The sequence below is a fragment of the Heptranchias perlo genome, chromosome 8, assembly GCF_035084215.1.
Source record: "Heptranchias perlo isolate sHepPer1 chromosome 8, sHepPer1.hap1, whole genome shotgun sequence".
NCBI classification, from domain to species: Eukaryota; Metazoa; Chordata; class Chondrichthyes; order Hexanchiformes; family Hexanchidae; genus Heptranchias; species Heptranchias perlo.
This window is the reverse complement of record NC_090332.1, coordinates 92,313,960-92,339,464: the sequence shown is the minus strand read 5'-3', so window position 1 is coordinate 92,339,464 and position 25,505 is coordinate 92,313,960. Positions and strand designations below refer to the sequence as shown.

The 25,505-nt window shown below is 42.5% G+C and overlaps 1 protein-coding gene across 1 annotated transcript in view; it reads right to left on the bottom strand.

The window, feature by feature from the left end:
* utrn (utrophin) overlaps positions 1–25,505 on the bottom strand; it is a 664,298-nt gene that overhangs the window by 56,999 nt on the left and 581,794 nt on the right. Inside the window, exons 71-73 of the mRNA XM_067989572.1 lie at positions 24,823–24,888; positions 14,733–14,798; positions 14,262–14,420 (exon numbers count right to left, since the gene is read on the bottom strand). Coding sequence (XP_067845673.1) covers positions 14,262–14,420; positions 14,733–14,798; positions 24,823–24,888 — 291 coding nt within the window. The remainder of the gene's footprint in view (positions 1–14,261; positions 14,421–14,732; positions 14,799–24,822; positions 24,889–25,505) is intronic.

Sequence of the window (25,505 nt, the reverse complement as noted above, 5' to 3'; positions counted from 1 at the left end):
GCAAGGAGGAGGGATTTAGGAAGTGAGTTCCAGCGATTAGGGCCAAGGTGGCTGAACATATTGCTACAAATGGTGTAGAGGAGAGGGAAGCACAGATGCCAGAGGACTGATGGGAATGGGTTGGGACACAGGGCTATAGGAGATTGCACAGGTAGGACAAAGTGAGGCTATGGAAGGATTTGTAAAGGAAGGACAAGGATTTTGAAATTCAATGGGTTGGGGACAGGCAGCAAATGGAGTTCAGCAAGAGCAAGGGTGTTGGGTGTGTGGGGCAGCTTATGGGGGTCGGAAGGAAATGAGTTTTGGACAAGTTGGAGTTTGTGTAGGTATAGCATGAGCCAGCAAGGGTGCCGTTGGAGAAGTTAAATTTGGAGGTTTCAGGAGTGTGGATAAGCGTTTCAGCAGCGGTGGAACGGAGATAAATAAGGATGGAGACAGGTGATGGTGAGGAATTGAGCTGTCTAGACGATGGATAGGATATGGGGTTTGAACCCGATCTCAAGGTTCAAACAGGACACCAAGGATGGGCAACTGTCTAAATCAACCTGAGCAAGCTGCTGGAGAACAGATGAAATTGGGGGTAAAAAACAGAGCTTTTCAGGGAGATGGAAAAAACATAGCTTTGGTCTTCCAAATGTTCAATTGGACAAAGTTCTGGTTCATCCAATTTGGGTGTCAGAAGTTCAGAGATACACACCTTAGAGTCATAGAGTCATAGAGTTATACAGCACGGATAGAGGCCCTTCGGCCCATCGTGTCCGCGCCGGCCATCAGCCCTGTCTACTCTAATCCCATATTCCAGCATTTGGTCCGTAGCCTTGTATGCAATGGCATTTCAAGTGCCATAGCATACCTTGACCAAAACAATTCTCAAAGTCCAGAGACTGGAAGATCAGACAAGACTGACTGGTAATAAAATTTGATGCTGGACATAATAGTCGAATGGGGGAGATTATTTATCAAGATCAACAGAGGCGGAGGAAAAAAATGAGCCAACAAGGTTAGCTTTTCCCTGGGGAGAATTGGCAACTGCACTGTCAGGACAGAAGAGGAGTGCAATGGAAGATTCACAGATGTTAAAAGATTTGGTGGGGGGAGGGGGTTTGGCAGGAAGATGGCAGTTAACACTTGTTAATAAAGCTATAGCCAGAAGCTCCAACAGTGGTCTTACAGAAGTTACAAGAAAAACTCAATTTGGCTCAGATGATTCAGACTGATCAAGATGCCAGGTGTGCTGGGCAGAATTTTTAATAAGGCCCGATGGAAGGTAAAGTTTGAGGTAATGAAACACTTCATCCCACCTGGAGCACCGATTACTTTACTGGCACAAACAGGAGGATCAGAATGGTAAAAGCAGCAAATATTACTCAAAGTCCATCCCTGTGAACTGATTTACTGAGTGTGATTAGTTTCAGGATATTCTGTAACTAGCAGATATGAGACAGTGGGTGGAAGAACCCACCAGTGAGGACACATATAGTGCAAGACAGCAGTTATACTGCCACATTGATGTGAAACTGTTTCAGGTCTGCATTGACTCAAAAGTGGCAGTACAGCTGAAGAGACAGCAACCACATAAAGCGAGTGGTGTGAAACCATCTCTCCAGCGAGTACTCTCACACTCTTTGGAATATGAAACCAGATTTTAAAAGTGCCAAGGTGGTACACTGCAGCTCCTGGGACCTTCATAACCCTACTTTTTCCATTTTTTTTTAATGCTATGAGAAAGCAGATGGTCCATCCACTCTCTTAACACTGGAAGTTAGTCATTTGGGGAGAGGTGCAAACACACAAAGAATAGCTCCATTGACACTGTGACAGTGCAAGAAAAGGTCAGCAGCATAACTCAGGTCTGCCAGCTGAGTATCACACCATAAAAGATTCTAGTGTGGGACTGGTAGCTGTAGCATAACAGCACCCAGGAGGTGAGCAAGATATCTAGGAAACTAGCAGAATTACTGGGATGATCAGAAATATGCATAGGTTGATTAACAAGATGCTCAAGGTCATCAGGATAGTAATGTGACATCCAGATCAGTAGAAAAGAAGCAGAGCCTTTGTAGATGGTGAACAATTAAGTTGTCAAATGTATAAGAATGCTTCGAAGGGCAAAATCTCAATTAGTTACATAATTTAATATTATTGGGCCAAAACCATAACTTAATTTTTGATTCATATCCCAAATATTTAATCTTTGACAGGCTTTCAAAATTTCCATCACCTCACACAACATATTTTTTTTCAGAAGCAATGGACACATTCATCAGTACTAAATTCATAAAATATGGATCTGAGTTAGTGTACAAAACCTCCTCAAAGCTTACTTACCCACCTATCTTTCTATTGCCAGCAAACTTGGATACATTACACTCAGTCCCTTCATTTAAGTCATTAATATAGATTGTAAATAGCTGAGGCCCAAGCACTGATCCTTGCGGCACTCCACTAGTTATAGCCTGACAACCTGAGAATGACCCGTTTATTCCTATTCTGTTTTCTGTCCGTTAACCAATCCCCTATCCATGCTAATATATTACCCCCAACCCTAAGAGCACTTATTTTGTGCAACAACCTTTTGTGGGCACCTTATCGAATGCCTTTTGCAAATCCAAATATACTACATCCACTGGTTCCCCTTTATCTGTCCTCAAAAAACTCTCAATAGATTTGTCAAACACGATTTCCCTTTCATAAAACCATGTTGACTCTGCCTAATCATATTATGATTTTCTAAGTGCCCTGTTACTACTTCCATTTTTATTGCAGATAGAAAGATCATTGGGTAGATTTTATGAACGTGCGCTCCCAGCAGAGATTCCAGTGAGGGGAGTGTGGATCAGGAATTCAGAGGCAGTGATCAGGGTGGCACATACGATTTTCTGTCTATTAGGGATAGAAAATCACGCAAGCCATTCTAAGCATCATGCTTAAATTTCCCCTCATGCAAAGCTATGCAGGTAGTGCGAATTTGCAAAATTCACCCTTATATAATGTATTATACATTCAAACACTCGACTATAATATTGGTGATGCAAAACAACATCCAAGTAATTGACATCCAATCAGTTCATAGAAATGTACAAATATCCAACTATTTTTTAAAAGAGATTTTTTCCCCCCTTAAAACAATCACATGGATAACAATTAAAATTAATACTTGTATGAATCAGAAAAGCACTAAGAGCGTAACTTGAAGATGGAGTTAAAATGAAATGATGCAACACAAATACCTGCATGAGACGAACAAGGTCATTGGCTAGACAAATACATCTAAACCAGAGACTGACCCATCATATGAATGAGAAAATGTATAACAAGATTGGTTGAATCAGTATTGAGTGAAAGAAAAAAGAAACTTAGAATCATAGATCAGAATCATAGAAAGGTTACAGCACGGAAGGAGGGCATTTGGCCCATCGAGTCCGCGCCGGCTCTACGCAAGAGCAATTAAAATTGCCCGAAAAAGCGGCAAGCCTGAGGATTGGGAGCAGTTCAGAATTCAGCAAAGGAGGACAAAGAGATTGATTAAGAGGGGAAAAAATAGAGTATGAGAGTAAACTAGCAGGGAACATAAAAACTGACTGTAAAAGCTCCTATAAATATGTCAAGAGAAAAAGATTAGTGAAGACAAAATAGGTCCCTTACAGTCAGAAATGGGGGAAATTATAATAGAATCATAGAAGTTTACAACATGGAAACAGGCCCTTCGGCCCAACATGTCCATGTCGCCCAGTTTATACCACTAAGCTAGTCCCAGTTGCCTGCACTTGGCCCATATCCCTCTATACCCATCTTACCCATGTAACTGTCCAAATGCTTTTTAAAAGACAAAATTGTACCCGCCTCTACTACTGCCTCTGGCAGCTCGTTCCAGACACTCACCACCCTTTGAGTGAAAAAATTGCCCCTCTGGACCCTTTTGTATCTCTCCCCTCTAATCTATGCCCCCTCGTTATAGACTCCCCTACCTTTGGGAAAAGATTTTGACTATCTACCTTATCTATGCCCCTCATTATTTTATAGATTTCTATAAGACCACCCCTAAACCTCCTACTCTCCAGGGAAAAAAGTCTCATTCTATCCAACCTCTCCCTATAAGTCAAACCATCAAGTCCCGGTAGCATCCTAGTAAATCTTTTCTGCACTCTTTCTAGTTTAATAATATCCTTTCTATAATAGGGTGACCAGAACTGTACACAGTATTCCAAGTGTGGCCTTACTAATGTCTTGTACAACTTCAACAAGACATCCCAACTCCTGTATTCAATGTTCTGACCAATGAAACCAAGCATGCTGAATGCCTTCTTCACCACCCTATCCGCCTGTGACTCCACTTTCAAGGAGGGAAAAGGGGAGGTGCAATGAGACCTGGGTGTCCTTGTACACCAGTTGCTGAAAGCGAGCATTCAGATGCAGCAAGCAGTTAGGAAAGCGAATGGTATGTTGGCTTTCATTGCAAGAGGATTTGAGTACAGGAGCAGGGATGTCTTACTGCAGTTATACAGGGCCTTGGTGAGACCACATCTGGAGTATTGTGTGCAGTTTTGGTCTCCTTATCTGAGGAAGGATGTCCTTGCCATGGAGGGAGTGCAACGAAGGTTTACCAGAATGATTCCTGGGATGGCAGGACTGATGTATGAAGAGAGATTGGGTCGACTAGGCCTATATTCACTAGAGTTTAGAAGAATGAGAGGTGATCTCATCGAAACATATAAAATTCTAACAGGACTAGACGCAGGGAGGATGTTCCCGATGGCTGGGGAGTCCAGAACCAGGGGTCACAGTCTCAGGATACGGGGTATGCCATTTAGAACCGAGATGAGAAGAAATACCTTCACTCAGAGGTTGATGAACCTGTGGAATTCTCTACCACAGAAGGCAGTGGAGGCCAAGTCATTAGATGTATTCAAGGAGATAGATATATTTCTTAATGCTAAAGGGCTCAAGGGATATGGGGAAAAAGCAGGAACAGAGTTAGACGATCAGCCATGATCATTTTGAGTGGCGAAGCAGGCCCAAAGGGCCGAATGGCCTACTCTTGCTCCTATTTTCTATGTTTCTATGTAATCCAACTAGTCTCACTCCCCCACCCTATCACCATAGCCCTGCAATTTTTTTTAACTTTCAAGTACTTATCCAGTTCCTTTTTGAAGGCTATGATTGAATCTGCCTCTACCACCCCCACTGGCAGTGCATTCCAGATTCTAACCACTCGCTGTGTAAAAAAGTTTTTCCTCATGTCACCTTTGGTTCTTTTGCCACTCACCTTAAATCTATGCCCTCTGGTTCTTGACCCTTCTGCCAATGGGAACAGTTTCTTTCTATCTACTCTGTCTAGACCCTTCATGATTTTGAATACCTCTAACAAATCTTACAACCTTCTCTGTTCCAAGGAGAACAACCCCAGCTTCTCCAGACTATTCACGTAACTAAAGTCCCTCATCCCTGGAATCATTCCAGTAAATCTCTACTGCAACCTCTCTAAGCCTTCACATCTTTCCTAAAGTGCAGTGCCCTGAACTGGACACTATACTCCAGTTGTGGCCAAACCAGTGTTTCATAAAGGTTCACCATGACTTCCTTGCTTTTACTCTATACCTCTATTTATAAAGCCCAGGATCCCATATGATTTCTTAACCGCTTTCTCAAACTACCCTGCCACCTTCAACGATTTGTGCATATACCCCCAGATATCTCTGTTCCTGTACCCCTTTTAGAATTGTGCCCTCTAGTTTATATTGTCTCTCTTCATTCTTCCTACCGAAATGTATCACTTTGCATTTTTCTGCTTTAAATTTCATCTGCCACGTGTCCGCCCATGCCACCAGCCTGTCTATATCCTCTTGAAGTCTATCACTATCCTCCTCAATGTTCACTACCCTTCCAAGTTATATGTCATCTGCAAATTTTGAAATTGTGCCCTGTATACCCAGGTCCAAGTCATTAATATATATCAAGAAAAGCAGTGATCCCAGCACCGACCACTGGGAAACACCACTGTACACCTTCCTCCAGTCCGAAAAACAACCGTTCACCACGACTCTCTGTTTTCTGTCACTTAGCCAATTCTGTATCCACGTTTCTACTGCCCCCTTTATTCGATGGGCCACAATCTTGATGACAAGCCTACCATGCGGTACTTTATCAAACGCCTTTTGAAAGTCCATATACACCACACCACTGTACTGCCCTCATCTACCCTCTCTGTTACCTCATCAAAAAACTATTAAAACTACAAAAAAGTATTAGCAATTTTAGAGAGATGCAAATTAACAGAAACATCACAAGAACTGCCGTGGCTCAAGAAGGACCAGAACAACTAGATATGGGCAATAATTGCGGCCTTGCCAACGTCACCCAGATTCCAAGAACAAATAATTAAAAAAAAACTCAAAAGCTCACCATGCTCCATTTTGAAAACCTGTATTGCTGCTAGTCAACTATGAAACTGTACTATATTTCAGCATCACTTTGAATCACGAAATCACTGAATGCTTCTGAGCCACTTCAAGAATCAGTTACATGTGACACTACAGAAGCTACAAGAACTGCTCAGTTAATTAATCAGAGAATGATTCTATTGAGTATAATTTTGTTTTAACTAATTGCTAGTTGGAATGGGCAGAAAAGTGTACATTTGCAGACTCAACAGATCTAAAAATATCTGCGTTCTTTGTATTTCTTTAATTTATTTATTTATTATACGCATCTATTAATCAGATTGTTTATTCAGGTCTGTTGAGAATCGCACTTAGTGTCACTGAATGCATGGACAGCAGCAATTGGATCCAGCCAATCTACAACTCAGCTGAACATGTGTTATTTAAAAAAAGGGACTCAATTAAGTAAGTGTCTCCAACAAGGTGGTTGGGTGAGATGGGATATATGCCTGAATCATCAAGGAAATGAGTGAGAAAAATAGTTAAAGCACTGGTTAATATTTTTAGAAGCTGCAAAAAAACTTGAGCTGTACCTGAGGGCCGGAAGAGAGCAAACTTTACCTTGGTATCTTCAAAACAAGTGTGAGGCATGGAGCTGGAATTAAGGAATAGTTAGCCTAATATCAGTAGTGAGGAAATGTTTGAGATCATTATAAGGGATATATCAATTCTCATCTAAAGAATTTATAAGGAGCAGTCAGTATTGATTTGAAAACAAAAGGCTATGCTTTACTAATCTACTGGAATCCTTTGCTAAACTACCTGAAAGCTATTCAGCGGATATAATTTACTTGGATTTTAGAAGACATTTGATGAAGTTCGACATGTGAGGCCTTTTACAGAAAGTTAAGGCTTATGAATTCAATTGCAAATTACTTCACTGAATTTAAAATTAGCTTGGTAATAAGAAGCAGAAGGTGATGATAAATGGAAAATATCTCTGTCTCGAGGCATCAACTAGTGGAGTTCCATACAGGCCCCCTACTATTCACACACAAATTCATAAATGGTTTGGAAAAGAATATTTTCTGTGTTATTACATTTGCTGATGATATCAAGCTACACGTTATAAGTTAAAAAGTATGAGAGGAAAGCAGCAGAGCGGTCTGAACTAATTAAATAGATGCACACAGAATAGCAGGTAGTTTTTAATGCAGATAAATGTATGGTTATAGATATACTGTTTGTCCATGGAGAGTTGCCAGCCATGGATGTGGGAATAGTTAAATATCCTTGTATTTCATTTGACTATCTTTGGGGATGAGGGAATATTTCTGCAGAATTTTCCCTCGAGAGTAAATGTTTAGGGTATAATCCATAACAGGGTAGACTGCATCTGGTCTGTGTCTGTGGTCTGGTCAGCAGGATGATGGCAATGCACATACATGTTCCATGGTGAGCTGTTCTGCTCACCATGCTGCTTGGAGTAGTTCCTAGTGCTTGCTGTGTGCTTTAGCTCAAACTCATGCTTGTCAGTTAGTCAATAATCAACAGTGCCCCTTCTGCTTCTTATTACCAAGCTAATTTTAAATTCAGTGAAGTAATTTGCAATTGAATTCATAAGCCTTAACTTTCTGTAAAAGGCCTCACATGTCGAACTTCATCAAATGTCTTCTAAAATCCAAGTAAATTATATCCGCTGAATAGCTTTCAGGTAGTTTAGCAAAGGATTCCAGTAGATTAGTAAAGCATAGCCTTTTCTTGTTCCACGATTTATTTTCAAGCCTCCTTACTTGACTTTCTATACGGTGATTACATACATTTTGAGCTCAGTTATAATTAATTTCCTAGAGTTTTTTTTTAAATGGGGTCAGTAGTGTTGAGAATCTGTTTTAGATTCGACTTAACTGTACCTACACCATTTTCCATTCTTGGATTCTGCTAATTCTATGCACTCACTATGAACTTTGTTTAGTTGTATTGATTGCACTGCATTAACTGCATAAAAATTACACCGACATCAAAGTACCCAGATAGTAAATACAATAATTGAGGTGTTTGAACTGAAGATTAATATCAAGACTACCAACACTGGAAACCAATTTGATTTAATTTAAAAACTGTTTTGATGTGGGCTAATTTTTCAGCCCATCATAGTTAATGGATAGAAAATCTAGTGGCTAAGAGACTGATGCAAGATTAAACAGGGACTAATGACCAACTAACAACTATCCTCCTTCAAGGGCAGGAAGGGGGGATTGTAAGTGGAGTCAAGTTTATTCCATGCCTGGTACTGGGAGATTGGAACTAAATCAATCCTTTGCAGCACACGGGACGATTCAATACCAGATCTAGATAGGTCTGCATCACTCCAAGGGGCACTGTTGATTATTGACTAACTGACAAGCATGAGTTTGAGCTAAAGCACACAGCAAGCACTAGGAACTACTCCAAGCAGCATGGTGAGCAGAACAGCTCACCATGGAACATGTATGTGCATTGCCATCATCCTGCTGACCAGACCACAGACACACATTATACCACTTCGAATGGTGGTTAACCAATTTCAGATTCAGAGCTTCAACAGCAAATGCTTGCCTTTCTGCAATCTAATTAAGGTAGGCATTGAACCTTGGACTTGTGAGTTCGTGATCACATACACAGCCTCCAGGCAATGCCTCCCAGCAGCTTTCATCCCAGCCTCAGTTTTCTCAGCTGTTCATGTTTTCAGCAGGGCCAAAGCATCTATACAGGTAAGCTTATGACAAGCCAGCCACCTGGATACCTTAGACGTCAAAATGCAATGCCGTGTGGCAGGCCTGCTCATCACCAATTGCTTAACCCAAGTTCTCATGTATTAAGCTCTAACTATGAAACTGATTCTCTCTCCATGGTGCTGAGCAACATCCTCTCTTCACCAAATTAGCTCACAGCTTGGTCCAGGATCTTCCACATTGCCATTCCATCACATGCTGAGGAGTGCTGATCATGAGAAGGATTGTTTGGACACACGTTATGTACAACAAGCATAATTTTGCACTTGGGCTTTGCATTCATTGTTGAGAGATGAGAAAGATCATAGCGTCCTTTGCCACAGCTCTGTGTGTTTAAGCTCAAATTGGCATTCACTGGAACCCTCCAGTGCTGATATGAATGGATAATTGGGACAGAGGCCCCTTTTGTTTTCTAATCACTACCTTTGAAAACCCCACTTGATTTTTACAAAGCCATAATATTACACTGAACCAGTTTCATCCTTCTACTGATCCTCCTAACTTCACAACCTTTGCAGCATCTCTCAATTGCCCCGAGGGAGCTTAAAGTACAGCTTTAAGGACACGCTGCTTTCATCTGAAAGTCCCCCTTCCCTTTGGAGTTACCCTAACAGGACTCTGCTTTGCAGATATGCAGCCTCAAGGCTCTAGCTTCAATTACTTTATGGCATTGGCTGCAAAGGCAAGAAAATCATTGTCCACTTCATTTGCTGTTTGCCTTTCCTAGCAGCAGTCACTCAGGCCCAGTCCCAGTCCCAGTCTTGGTGCTCGCAATATCTTGCTTGTGGCTAAATGCCTTAGTACAATCACTCAGCAGAGAGACCACCAGCTTGGTGGCCATCACTTGGCATGAAGGCAGCGGCAGAGCAAGATGGTAACTTGTCAGTGGTCCAAAGTGTTCCCAGCAACAATAAATCACACAATTAGAAAGCACTGATGTCATGGGAGTATGACATAAGTCCACTAGTGAACCAGTGTTCTTAATTGTTGGGAGAGAGTTGCAGAAGGAAAGAGACAGGACATAAAACATGCCATAGCAACCAGTTTGGCTTAAAAAAGAAACATAAGTAAAGTATGTTGACCAGAGGAGTAAGAAACTACTGAGGTAGCAATTAAAGGCTGTAAAAAAAGTATGTAATGAAGTGCAGAATATATCCCTTTAATGAAGCATCCTAGATGCTCAATATTTAACTGAAGACAAAGTGGAAACGTGCAGAATCGGAAAACAGCACAGATATGGATGGTGTAGCTGCTATGGAGGAAGCAACATTTGTTGTAAAGACATAAAATCCCATTTAAACTGGAGCGAGTAACCGATTTATTGAGTCTAATTGTAAAGGACAGCACACCGAGTACAATCAAAATGAGGATGAGTATGACCAGCCGCGCACCGACAGCAACTGCTGCAACACATCTTGTATCACTTCAAAAACATTATGTAAGTATATTTTGTTTCCAGATTGTAGTACAGCATTTAATTATATTCTTTTTAGTTTATTATTGATTCCAGTTAATTATTGCAAGTAAGCCTCAATATGTTTTGCTTGGATTGTCTGTAGCTGCTGATTTTACACGGCCAAATACTTATAAATGTATAACTTAAAAACAATGCTTCAATTCTAACAGCAGCAGTTTCTGTTACAGTGTAATAAACTGCATGTTTTTAAAAAGTCCTCATCTTATCCCTTTTTACTAATGAATTGCAATATTTTGCAAACTCTTTGCAGCGACACTCAATTGCAGATGTCTTTTAAGCTTATTTTGTCAATTATTTAAAGGTCATTCTAATGGAACTACAATCTGCTTTCCAACAACTCAAAAAAAAATTGACATGCAGGTGCAAAGGTCTGTACAAACCAACACTCAGCTTTGCCAGAAAGGAGTTAAGCCATGCAACTGTGCTGACTAGAACATTATAAAAACAAAAGGAAACTTGTCCAATTACAAATCTGGAAGATGTTAACAGATACATTGCATGGACATTTTGACTTGCAATGCTGTAAGAAACCCAGCTAACCGACTATAGAATCATATAATGGTTACAGCACAGAAAGAGGCCATTCGGCCCATTGAGCCCGTGCCGGCTCTTTGTAAGAGCAATCCAGTTAGTCCTATTCCCCCGCTCTTTCCCTGTAGCCCTGCAAATTTTTTCCCTTCAAGTATTTATCCAATTCCTTTTTGAAAGCCACGATTGAATCTGCTTCCACCACCCTTTCAGGCAGCACATTCCAGGTCATAATTACTCGCTGTGTAAAAAAGCTTTTCCTCATGTTGCCTTTGGTTCTTTTGCCAATCACCATAAATCTGTGCCCTCTGGTTCTTGACCCTTCCGCCAATGGGAACAGTTTCTCTTTATCTAAATCCAGCTAAATGACTCTGATCGTATTCTCTGCAGGTACTACGTTTAATGGACTGGGATCAGCTGCTTGTAGGAAAATCCGCATCGGAGCAATGGGAGTCTTTCAGAAGGGAGATTGAGACCATACAATGGCAACATGTTCCCGTAAAGGTCAAGGGTGGTTCCAAGAACTCCAGGGAACCTTGGATGTCAGGGGATATACGAGAATGGATTAAGAAAAAAAGGAGGGCTTTTGGCAGATACAAAAGGCTAAAGACGGAGGAAGCCCTAGAGGAGTACAAAAAGTGCAGGGGAATACTTAAAAAAGAAATTAGGAGATCAAGGAGGGGCCATGAAATAACACTGGCGAGCAAAATAAAGGAAAATCCTAAGATGTTTTATAAGTATATACACTACAGGAAGGATGTGATCGCTTTGGAGAGGGTGCAGAGGAGATTCACCAGGATGTTACCAGGGCTGGAGCGCTTCAGCTATGAAGAGAGACTGGGAAGATTGGGTTTGTTTTCCTTGGAGCAGAGGAGGCTGAGGGGGGACATGATTGAGGTGTACAAAATTATGAGGGGCACAGATAGGATGGATACTAAGGAGCTTTTTCCCTTCGTTGAGGGTTCTATAACAAGGGGACATAGATTCAAGGTAAAAGGCGGGAGGTTTAGAGGGGATTTGAGAAAGAACTTTTTCACCCAGAGGGTGGTTGGAGTCTGGAACTCACTGCCTGAAAGGGTTGTGGAGGCAGGAACCCTCACAACATTCAAGAAGCATTTGGATGAGCACTTGAAATGCCATAGCATACAAGGCTACGGACCAAATGCTGGAATATGGGATTAGAGTAGACAGGGCTTGATGGCCGGCGCGGACACGATGGGCCGAAGGGCCTCTATTCGTGCTGTATAACTCTATGACTCTATGTCTATGACTCTAATGATACAGAGTTGTTTCACAGTTGACAGCGACACATTGAATAACCAATGGCAGCCTTGAAGGTGAATTAATTTTTTTTTAAATGAGTTTGAGAAAAATTTCCCTTAGCCCTCACAATTACTTTGAATGAAAAACAAATGCATTGGAAGACTGAGGTGGAGCAAGAGGTTCAAAATGGCTTCCTATCACTTCCGGGACTTGGTTTCCATTCCATTCCACACAGATGAGATGAAAGTCTTTTTTTCACATTTTAAGGGTCCTAAGTGAAAAGAGTGACAGCTGTCTCATGGACTAGGCCTTTGTGGATGCCAGCCCAGAACACAAACTACCCTTTAATAGTGTACTCATTTTCACCCACCACCAACAACAAGGTAGAATTAGGTAGTGAGTAGCTGCAGTGAACTTTGGGGAGTTTGTGCATTTTGACACCATCTGGAGTGCAGAATGCTATTCCCGCTAATTAGGCAATTACACTGAGTGGACTGTGAAAAAGTCACTCAGATGCATTAGGAGCGCTCTTCAAAGGCAGAAGTTGAGCTATATTAGGGTAATGTAGGGAAACTTTGATGCATTTGGCCTGCGATTCGCTTCAGCTAACTTGATGCAAGTGAAAAGAATATATTCTCTTTTAGCAAATTATCCCTACCTTTGATGGGCAAAAACAAAAAAAGATGATCCTAGAGCAGGAACACAAACATTTTATGCCCGTGTAAAGAAAGTGATTATGGTGCAATCACATTCTGTAAGTTTCATATCGGTGTAGAGCCAAAGCTGCTTTGCATAGATGCTAAAGTTGGAGTGTAAATCGGGTGTGAAGGCCCAAATTGAATCTGAAGTGAAGCAGAGGGAAGCTCCCTCCTCGGTGTTCGTTCTGTTGTCAGGTCTTGAGTAAATGTTGTCTGGGAAATAGAATCAGGTTACCTACCTGCAAAATAGTGACCAACACAGGAGTAGAAGTGTCCTCTGCTTAAATGTTATGTCAAGCAATTAAAATGTACAATGTAAAATGATGGTTTTACTTGGCAGAAGAGTTTCTACTGAAATGTTGCATTTTTCTTTGAGTTATTTTCAGCATAACTTCGTATCAAGTAAGGTCCCATCTCACGTTAGATCAATGATTAGAAAACTTCTCTGATGGTTCAGTAGCTTAAGCGTGTGTCTAGGGTGAAACTGAGCCACACCTAACAGGCCGTTCCAGGTTCAATCTCCAATCTGTTCTGTGGTCACTATCTGAACAACCGGCATTTAGATAGCGCCTTTAACATAGAAAAAACATCCCAAGGCACTTCATAGCGACACAAGGAAAAATCGATGCTGAGCTAATAGAGGAGATAATTAAGAGGGGTGACCAAAAGCTTGGTTGACAAGATGAATTTTAAAGAGTTTTAAAGAGGGCCTTAAAGGAGGAGAGGGAGGAGGAAAGGCATTGGGAGGGGCTAAGGTAGGGAATTCCAGAGTAGGCAGCTGAAAGCATGACCACCAATGGTGGGAAGAAGGGAGGGAGGATCCACATGAGGCCAGAGTCAGAGGAATGGAGTGTTCGGCCGGGGGGGGGGGGGGGGGGGGGGGAGGGGGAGGTTGCAGAGATAGGGAGGGGTGAATGCAAATAACTACAAACAGGGCTGAGTTGTCTGGGCTTTGAGGGCCAGATTGGTGGGGCTCGGAGTGATGGGGGGACATTTTAGACATCACTGGTCCAAGCTCGTGTCTGAATATTGGTCACTTGTAGGGTCAAGGGAACTGTACCACAGAATGAGTGAGCACCATCAGAGGATGGAGGAAAATTCAATATCATTAAAAAACATCACAACAATAAAATGTGTTCACCTTTGCTCCTCTTCAAGGTCGGCAATGATGCATTCTAGCTCGCCCCGCTCCTCTTTCTCCACCGACTTGAGGATCTGCACAGGACTCTGGGGCTGACTTATAGGTGACTCTCTTCCCAGCGTCTGACAGTACTGTTGAATCAGTGTGTGCTCATCATCACTGCACCAGGAACAAATTATGCAGTCTTATTTTACAACTTTCCTGTCATGCAAAAACAATCTACTTTATGTCTGTATAACTGTTAATAGATGTCATCTGTCCTTGTCCTACCTGCCAGAGCAAACTGAATAAATTCAGCTTATTGATTCAATTACAGTTTAAAAGCATAAACTTTATTCAGTAATTTAATGTCGTGTTCCTTATCTATTACTCGAAAATCAATAGTTTGAACGGCAGAGCATTTTAAGTGGTAATCAATATAAATCATATTTTGTGCCACTTTTTCCACTTCTAATTATTCAAAATACTTACACACTTCCTGTGGTTGAGCTACTGTCTGTGAGCAGGGAGCCGTTTGTTCTCTCCATCTGGGCCAACCTGAATCAAAAGGTGCCACGTTATGTCGTTAGGTTCCAGTAAACAATCAGAATTAAATCAATCATAATAAAAATACACTTAGCCGTCATTATTTCTCCCCAGGGGTAATTGTTCAAGCTTTAGAGAGCAGCTCCAACTGAACACATGCAAAACCAGTTTGCCAGTGTTTGGCAAACTGTCCCTCCCCAGCCCCTGCAAAGCTTTTAGTCATCTTGCATAAGTGATGCGTTTGGCTTTAGGTCAGGGTGACATAAGGAAAGTTTGCCAAACAACTTTTCATGAGAAAGTCTCCTCTTTAATACTAAGCTGAAACCTTTTGGTACTTGTGTGAAATTTATGTTCATTAAAGGTGGGGTAAGTAAGTACTGGGGATTGGAACACTCCATTTTAGACACCTAGTGTCAGCATCAGCACACCCAGGGTCAGATATAATACAAGTTAGATGAAGATTGAAGCTTCCTCACTCTATCCCGACCTCTAAAGAACTTTTTCTCTCTTGTCTCCACCCCTCCACTGTACCCACATGATATTTCTCCTTGAACAACACTGCAAACTGAGTGTCTTCCACCCCTGTCTGGAAGTCAGTTTGGTGCTGTGGGCCCATACTTATTAAGTACTGGATTCTGACTGCCCAATCTCAATTCACATACAACCTGTATAGACAACAGATAGAAAAGACTTCAATCACATCAGTCTGGGCTGGGTTTTGACGCAGGCTCAGTTGTCTAAGGCCAGTGACTAACCCAGTGACCGTTCAAAATCTTTCAATTCAGCTTTTCCGCCTCTTTCTGTTGAATTCAAAAAAATTTTTAAATTTTGTTTTTGGGGGTTCTAGCATGAAAAACTATCAAAATATATCACACACTACAAATCATTAAAACGAGTAACCTACAAATCCTGGAGAGAGGACAGAAAAAGTTCACATCTATTGCAATATATAAAAACATTTAAATATAGTTGACATTTACAGTTAGCACAGTAAAGACTAATTCACAAAGATTCATTTTCACCATCCCGATGAATGACCACCAATTGTACTGCCACACAGAAGAAAAATCAGTGTGTGCTCATCATCACTGCACCAGGAACAAATTATGCAGTCTTATTTTACAACTTTCCAGCAAAAGAAAAATCAGTTTCAGCAATTCAGCCTCTAATGATTACTCAAAAATGTCAACTGCAAGTTTTTGACAGCTTTAAGACTGTGCACAAAGCAAAAGATCCTGAAGCTTTCAACGTTTAACAGGGACAGACATCCAATCCTTTTACACCACCACTGAAAGATGTGCAGGCATATCGTGTTAATTCAATTCAGTTCATTAGAACCAAGGCCACTGCTTCACTCAGAAACTCACTGCCAGCATCACTCATCAACTCTTTTTTTCAACAGCAACATCTGTATTGCTGGAATCACTAAAAGCAGGCTTTGTCTCTGGTGTCCAGTCTTCTGCAATCACTGGGAATGAGGTTTGTGCTTGGTTAATGAAAATCAGGTAGCCTATTCAAGTACCAAGTTTTTCTGCCGACAACAGCTGCCCTGTGGCTAATGACATGGACTTAGCCCTAGGATTCCCCCAACAGTGTGTTTTCAACTTAGCTAGTTTGTCAAGAGAAGATGGCCGGGGTTGGGGGGTGAGAAGGTTGGAAGCCAGGTTTCCATGCCAACCTGAGCCACTTTTCATGTATCCTCTTGCAGCACTCATGGATGAAGATGGATTTTCTATCATATTGGGATTTTGCACAATCCTCAAAGCAGAAAACACATGCACAAGTTTCTAATTCTTTTACATACATGAAGCCAGAAGGAGTCGTGGCCTCAATCATCATGAGAAAAGATTCTGTCTTTCTAAAGCATATTCTGTTCAGGTGGGTGAATAGTTCAGGGAAAACCCCCCTGACATCCTTATTCGAGTAACGTCTTGCCAAAATGCCGGAGGCAATGGAATATTCTATTTAGAAACTCATGATGGATAGTATTTGATCAAATTTCAGGCCAAATTAAAACAGAGGGTGATAGCTATCCCCCTCTCTATCTCGTCTGAAAACCCAGTAACCAGGAATGTTGAGCTGCCATTCCTGCTCCTCTTTAAGCCATGTTTCAGTAATAGCTAAGATATCATACTTCCACATGTCTATCTGTGCCCTTAGCTCATCTGTCTTATTCACTAGACTCCTTGCATTGAACTTTATTGCATTTAGCACTGCCAAACTCTTATGTTGTCTATTTTCTAACCTTTGTTTCCTCTGCCTTCCAAACTCACTCACTAATTTTTTTTTTCCAGTTTCAGCTCTGCTTCTCTCCCTCTGCTCTCAGGTTCCCATCCCCGTGCCAAGCTAGTTTAAACTCTCCCCAAAAGCACTAGCAAACCTCCCCACGAGGATATTGGTCCCATCCCTGTTGAGGTGCAACCCGTCCGGCTTGTACAGGTCTCATGTCCCCCAGAACCGGTCCCAATGCCCCAGGAATCTAAAGCCCTCCCTCCTGCACCATCTCTCCAGCCACACATTCATCTGCTCGATCCTCCTATTTCTATACTCACTAGCACATGCCACTTGGAGTAATTCGGAGATGACTACCTTTGAGGTCCTGCTCATTAATTTCTTTCCTAGTTCCTTAAACTTTGCCTGCAGGACCTCATCCCTCTTTCTACCTATGTCGTTGATACCAATATGGACCATGACCTCTGGCTGTTCACCCTCCCACTTCAGAATATTTTGCAGCTGCTCAGTGACATCCTTGACCCTGTCACCAGGGAGGCAACATACCATCCTGGAATCACGTCTGCAGCTGCAGAAACGCCCGACAGCTCCCCTAACTATAGAATCCCCTATCACTATTGCTCTCCTGACCTTCCTCCTCCCCCCCTCTGTACAGCTGAGCCATGGTGCTGTGGACTTGGCTCTGGCTGCACTCCCCGGAGGAACCATCGCCTTCACCAGTATTCAGAATACTGGTTAGAGAGCGAGATGCACTCAAGGGACTCCTGAACTACTTGCCTGGTCCTCCTTGTCTGTCTGGTGGACACCTCTCTACCTGCAATCTTTTAAGCTGTTGGGTGACCACCTCCTGAAACGTGCTATCTACATAGCTCGCAGCCTCGTGGATACACTGCAGTGATGCCTGCTGCTGCTCAAGCTCCAAAACATGGAGCTCGAGCTCCTCCAGCTGATGACACTTCCTACACCTGTGGCCGTCCAGTGGTATGATCGTAATTCAGTTAGATTTAGCATAGTTATGGAAAAGGACAAAGATAGAGCAGGAGTAAAAGTTTTCAATTGGGGATCAGCCAATTCTACTAAAATGAGAAGTGATTTAGCAAAAGTGGACTGGAAACAGCTACTTGAAGGTCAGAGCAGTGGGAGGCATTCAAGGGAGAGATTGTGAGGGTTCAGAACAAACATGTCCCCACAAAGAGAAAAGGTGGGACTGCCAAATCTAGAGCCTCCTGGATGACAAGGAGCATACAGGGTAGGATACAGCAAAAAAGGGACGCTTACGTCAGATACCGAGAGCTCAATACTGCAGAAAGTGCAGGGGTGAAATTAAAAAGGAAATTAGGAAAGTAAAGAGAGGGCATGAAAGAATACTGGTTATGTTACTGGGCTAGTAATCCAGAGGCCTGGACTAAAATCCAGAGTCATGAGTTCAAATCCCGCCACGGCAGCTGGCGAATTTAAATTCAATTAATTAAATAAAAATCTGGAATTAAAATACTAGTATCAGTAATGATGGCCATGAAACTACCGGATTGTCGTAAAAACCCATCTGGTTCACTAATGTCCTTTAGGGAAGGAAGCCTGCCGCCCTTACCCGGTCTGGCCTATATGTGACTCCAGACCCACAGCAATGTGGTTGATTCTTAATTGCCCTCTGAAATGGCCTAGCAAACCACACCACCACCTTCTCGAGGCCAATTAGGGATGGGCAATAAATGCCGGCCTTGCCAGCGACGCCCACATCCCGTGAACGAATAAAAAAAAAGACCCAAAGATGTTTTATAAGTATATAAAGAACAAAGAGAATGATTAAGGAGAGAGCAGGGCCTATTAGAAATCAAAGAGGTGACCTATGTGTGGAGGTGGAAGATGCAGACATTGTAGTTAAAGAGGAGAAGTGTGAAGTATTGGATGGGATAAACATAGTGGGAGAGAGGAAGTACTGAAGGGTTTAGCATCTTTTAAAGTAGATAAATCACCTGGCCCTGATGAAATGTATCCCAGGCTGTTAAGAGAAGCAAGGGACGTAATAGCAGAGGGTCTGACCATCATTTTCCAATCCTCCCTGACTACAGGCGTGTTGCCGGAGGATTGTAAGACTGCTAACGTGGTACCGTTGTTTAAAAAGGGAGCAAGAGATAGATCAAGTAATTATAGGGCAGTAAGTCTAACCTCAGTGGTAGGCAAATTATTGGAATCAATTCTGAGGGATAACATAAATAGTCATTCAGAAAGGCACGGGTTAATCAAGGACAGTCAGCACGGATTTGTTAAGGGAAGGTCGTGTCTGACTAACTTGATCGAATTTTTTGAGGAGGTAACAAGGAGGGTCGATGAGGGTAGCGCGTTTGATGTAGTGTACGTGGATTTTAGCAAGGTTTTTGACAAGGTTCCACATGGCAGACTGGTCAAAAAAGTAAAAGCCCATGGGATCCAAGGGAAAGTGGTTAGTTGGATCCAAAATTGGCTCAGTGGCAGGAAGCAAAGGGTAATGGTTGACGGGTGTTTGTGTGACTGGAAGGCTGTTTCCAGTGGGGTTTCGCAAAGTTGATAATGAGGAGGAAAGCTGTAGACTGCAGGAAGATATCAATGGACTGGTCAGGTGGGCAGAAAAGTGGCAAATGGAATTCAATCCAGAGAAGTGTGAGGTAATGCATTTGGGGAGGGCAAACAAGGCAAGGGAGTACACAATAAATGGGAGGACACTATGTGGGAAGTCAAGGACACCACAGGTGTCCCTGGCGACCATGTGTGCAGGAAGTGTGTCCAGCTGCAGCTACTGGCTAACCGTGTTTCGGAGCTGGAGCTGCGGGTGGATTCACTGTGGAGCATCCGCGATGCTGAGATTATCATGGATAGCACATTCAGTGAGGTGGTCACACCGCAGGTAAAGATTACGCAAGCAGAAAGGAAATGGGTGACCGCCAGGCAGAGCAGGAGTCCCCTGGGGCCATCTCCTTCTCAAACAGATATACCGCTTTAGAAACTGTTGGGGGAGATGGCTTATCGGGGAAAGCAGCAAGAGGCAAGTTCGTGGCACCACGGGTAGCTCTGCTGCACAGGAGGGGAGGAATAAGAGTGGCAGGGCTATATTGATAGGGGATTCAATTGTAAGGGGAACAGATAGGCGTTTCTGCGACTGCAAACGTGACTCCAGGATGGCATGTTGCCTCCCTGATGCTAGGGTCAAGGATGTCACGGAGTGGCTGCAGGGCATTCTGGAGGGGGAGGGTGAACAGCCAGTAGTCGTGGTCCACATCGGTACCAACGACGTAGGTAAAAAAAGGGATGAGGTCCTGCAACATGAATTTAAGGAGTTAGGAGATAAATTAAAAAGCAGGACCTCAAAGGTAGTGATCTCAGGATTACTACCAGTGCCACGTGCTAGTGAGTATAGGAACAGGAGAATAGACCAGATGAATGCATGGCTGCAGGGTTGGTGTAGGAGGGAGGGATTTAGATTCCTGGGACATTGGGACCGGTTCTGGGGAAGGTGGGACCTGTTACAGCGGGACGGGTTATACACGAGCAGGACCGGGACCAATGTCCTCACGGGGATGTTTGCTAGTGTTGTTGGGGAAGGTTTATGCTAGAATGGCAGGGGGATGGGGACCTGAGCGGGGAGACAGAGGAGGGGGAGACAGAGGAGGGGGAAACAAGGATAGAAACAAAAGACAGAAAGGAAAGAAGCAATAGTGGAAGGCAGAGACAACAAGGGCGAAAAACAAATAGGGCCACAGTGCAAAATAAAACTAAGATGACTAGCAATCTTAAAAAGACAAGTCTAAAGGCATTGTGTCTTAATGCGCGGAGCATTCGCAATAAGCTCGATGAATTAACAGCGCAGATAGGTATTAACGGTTATGATATAGTTGCGATTATGGAGACAAGGCTGCTGGATGACCAAGGTTGGGAACTGAACATCCAGGGGTATTCAATATTTAGGAAGGACAGGCAAAAAGGAGGTGGGGTAGTGTTGTTAGTAAAGGAGGAAATCAATGCAATAGTGAGGAAGGATATTGGCTCGGAAAATCACGATGTGGAATCTGTATGGGTGGAGCTAAGAAACACCAAGGGGCAGAAAACGTTGGTGGGGGTTGTCGAAGGCCCCCAAACAGTAGTGGAGGGCATTAAACAGGAAATTAGAGATGCATGCAAGAAGGGTACAACTATAATCCTGGGTGACTTTAATACACATATAGATTGATCAAACCAAATTAGCAATAATACTGTGAGGGAGGAATTCCTGGAGTGTGTACGTGATGGTTTTCTAGACCAATACGTTGAGGAATCAACCAGAGAACAGGCGATGCTAGACTGGGTATTGCGCATTGAGAAAGGATTAATTTACAATCTTGTTGTGTGGGGTCCCTTAGGGAAGAGCGACCATAACATGACAGAATTCCTCATTAAGATGGAGAGTGAAGTAGTTAAATCATAACTAGGGTCCTGAATCTAAATAAAGGAAATTACGAAAATATGAGGTGCGAGTTGGCTATGATAGATTGGGGAACTTTACTAAAAGGGATGATGGTGGATAGGCAATGGCTAATATTTAAAGAACGTGTGCAGGAATTACAACAATTATTCATTCCTGTCTGGTGCAAAAATAAAACAGGAAAGGTGGCTCAACCATGGCTTACAAAAGAAATTTGGGATAGTATTAGATCCAAAGAGGAGACATATAAAATTGCCAGAAAAAGCAGCAAGCCTGAGGATTGGGAGCAGTTCAGAATTCAGCAAAGGGGGGGCAAAGAGATTGATTAAGAGGGGAAAAATAGAGTATGAGAGTAAACTAGCAGGGAACATAAAAACTGACTGTAAAAGCTTCTATAAATATGTCAAGAGAAAAAGATTAGTGAAGACAAAGTAGGTCCCTTACAGTCAGAAATGGGGGAAATTATAATGGGGAACAAAGAACTGGCAGAACAATTAAACACATACTTTGGTTCTGCCTTCACAAAGGACACAAATAACCTCCCAGAAATGTTAGGGAACCAAGGGTCTAGTGAGAGGGAGGAACTGAAGGAAAACAGTATTAGTAAAAAAATGTGCTGGGAAATTAATGGGGCTAAAGGCTGACAAATCCCCAGGGCCTGATAATCTACATCCCAGAGTACTAAAGGAAGTGGCCCTGGAAATAGTGGATGCATTGATGATCATCTTCCAAAATTCTATCGACTCTGGAACAGTTCCTACAGATTGGAGGGTGGCAAATGTAACCCCACTATTTAAAAAAGGATGGAGAGAAAAAAAGCAGGGAATTATAGACCAGTTAGCCTAACAACAGTAGTGGAGAAAATGCTAGAGTCTATTATAAAAGATGTGATAACAAAATACTTGGAAGGCATTAATGGGATTGGACAAAGTCAGCATGGGTTTATGAAAGGGAAATCATGCTTAACAAATCTACTGGAGTTTTTTTGAGGAGGGAACTAATAGGATAGGGGAGAACCAGTGGATGTGGTGTATTTGGATTTTCAGAAGGCTTTTGATAAGGTCCCACACAAGAGGTTAGTGTGCAAAATTAAAGCACATGGGATTGGGGGGAATATACTGGCATGGATTGAGAATTGGTTGACAGACAGGAAACAGAGTAGGAATAAATGGGTCTTTTTCCGGGTGGCAGGCAGTGACTAGTGGGGTACCGCAGGGATCAGTGCTTGGGCTCCAGCTATTCACAATATATATCAATGATTTGGATGAGGGAACTAAATGTAACATTTACAAGTTTGCAGACGACACAAAGCTGGGGTGGAACGTGAGCTGTGAGGTGGGTGCAAAGAGGCTCCAATGTGATTTAGATAAGTTGGGTGAGTGGGCAAGAACATGGCAGATGCAGTATAACGTGGATAAATGTGAGGTTATCCACTTTGGTTGTAAAAACAGAAAGGCAGATTATTATCTGAATGGTGATAGATTGGGAAAAGGGGAGGTACAACGAGACCTGAGTGTCCTTGTACACCAGTCGCTGAAAGTGAGCATTCAGGTGCAGCAAGCAGTTAGGAAGGCAAATGGTATGTTGGCTTTCTTTGCAAGAGGATTTGAGTACAGGAGCAGGGATGTCTTACTGCAGTTATACAGGGCCTTGGTGAGACCACATCTGGAGTATTGTGTGCATTTTTGGTCGTCTTATCTGAGGAAGGATGTCCTTGCCATGGAGGGAGTGCAACGAAGGTTTACCAGACTGATTCCTGGGATGGCAGGACTGACGTATGAGGAGAGATTGGGTCGACTAGGCCTATATTCACTAGAGTTTAGAAGAATGAGAGGTGATCTCATCGAAACATATAAAATTCTAACAGGACTAGACAGACTAGATGCAGGGAGGATGTTCCCGATGGCTGGGGAGTCCAGAACCAGGGGTCACAGTCTCAGGATACGGGGTATGCCATTTAGAACCGAGATGAGGAGAAATTTCTTCACTCAGAGGATGGTGAACCTGTGGAATTCTCTACCACAGAAGGCAGTGGAGGCCAAGTCATTTGATGTATTCAAGAAGGAGATAGATATATTTCTTAATGCTAAAGGGATCAAGGGATATGGGGAAAAAGCAGGAACAGGGTACTGAGTTAGACGATCAGCCACGATCATTTTGAATGGCGGAGCAGGCCCGAAGGGTCGAATGGCCCACTCTTGCTCCTATTTTCTATACAGAAGAACAAAGGGACCTTGGAGTGCATGTCCACAGATCCCTGAAGGTAGCAGGTCAGGTAGATAAGGTGGTTAAAAAGACATACGGTATACTTTCCTTTATTAGCCGAGGCACAGAATATAAGAGCAGGGAGGTTATGCTCGAACTGTATAAAACATTGGTTAGGCCACAGCTTGAGTACTGCATACAGTTCTGGTCACTACATTAGAGGAAAGATTGTAAACAATTTTACAACACCAAGTTATAGTCCAGCAATTTTATTTTAAATTCACAAGCTTTCGGAGGCTACCTCCTTCCTCAGGTGAACGATGTGGAAGGAGGAAGGAGGTAGCCTCCGAAAGCTTGTGAATTTAAAATAAAATTGCTGGACTATAACTTGGTGTTGTAAAATTGTTTACAATTGTCAACCCCAGTCCATCACCGGCATCTCCACATCATAGAGGAAAGATGTGATTGCACTCGAGAGGGTACAGAGGAGATTTACGAGGATGTTGCCAAGGCTGGAGAATTTTTGCTATGAGAAAAGATTGGATCGGCTGGGGTTGTTTTCTTTGGAACAAAGGAGGCTGAGAAGAGATTTAATTGAGGTATATAAAATTACTACTGGACTAGACAGAGTGGATTGGGAGGACCTATTTCCCTTAGCAGAGGGGTCAGTGATTTAAAGTAATTGGTAGAAGGATTAGAGGGGAGCGAAGAAATTTTTTCACCCAGAGGGTGGTGGGGGTTTGGAACTCACTGCCTGAAAGGGTGGTAGAGGCAGAAACCCTCAACTCATTTAAAAAATACTTCGATGTGCACTTGAAGTGCTGTAACCTACAGGGCTACGGACCAATGCTGGAAAGTGGGATTAAGCTGGATAGCTCTTTTTCGGCTGGCACAGACGCGATGGGCCGAATGGCCTCCTTCTGAACTGTAACTTTCTATGATTCTATAACTAGATAATGGAGAGCTTGCTGTCCTGTGTTTTTTGACCGCATAGGTTCAACACTTGATTGAGACCTACATCTCACTTTTGGCCGACACTAGGATTTATAAAATCATAAGTGACTTTGCACTTGGGTCACAACAGAAACCTGTTTCATCACATCACATCCTGGAGAAATAGATTCAAATTTCAATGAAGCAATTAAAAAAAATTTCTTTTTTTACCTGTTGGCATAATGTTCTATCCTGGAATGGGTGTCATCTTGTGACAGTTGTGGAGACTGCGTGGGGCTGGAGACAAATAGTAAAATATATGATGGCTAATATTTCAGTTAAAAATATCAAAACAGCAATGATGCTTCATTATGTAAATGGTGTTGGGATAAATTAAAGAAGTGATGTAATCACAGTCCACTGTAATAGAGCTATCGTATGTTGTGCTAACAATCCGATTGGAACCAACTCTCCATCTCATTACCAGTGTGAACCGCCTTTAATCAAGTGCTTTAAGCAGTAGCGTAGTTTTCATGGCTTGTAGCACAGGACTGAAATGGACAAATGTGGCATTTTCTTTCTGTACAGTGGCTTATGGCAAATCTTTGGAGCATATTCAGGCTTTTCCTCTGTATGGAGTTACAAAGCTGATCACATCAGCTCCACAACTTGCTCCTGAAGGATGCAACACTGGGGGTTAAAATATCGCTGCGAGTTTAATCATTTGAGTGAACAATAATTCCTTTTCAAAATGGTGTCAGTTTTGCTTTTGAGGAATGGGTGTTTGGAAAAGGAGACAGATAGTTCACACAATTTAAGATGGAATATTAAAGCACCATCTGTGCTTTATGATAATTTTCCATTAAATTAAAATGAGATAATTCTCAAAATAATCATGTTGGTTGTATAAACAG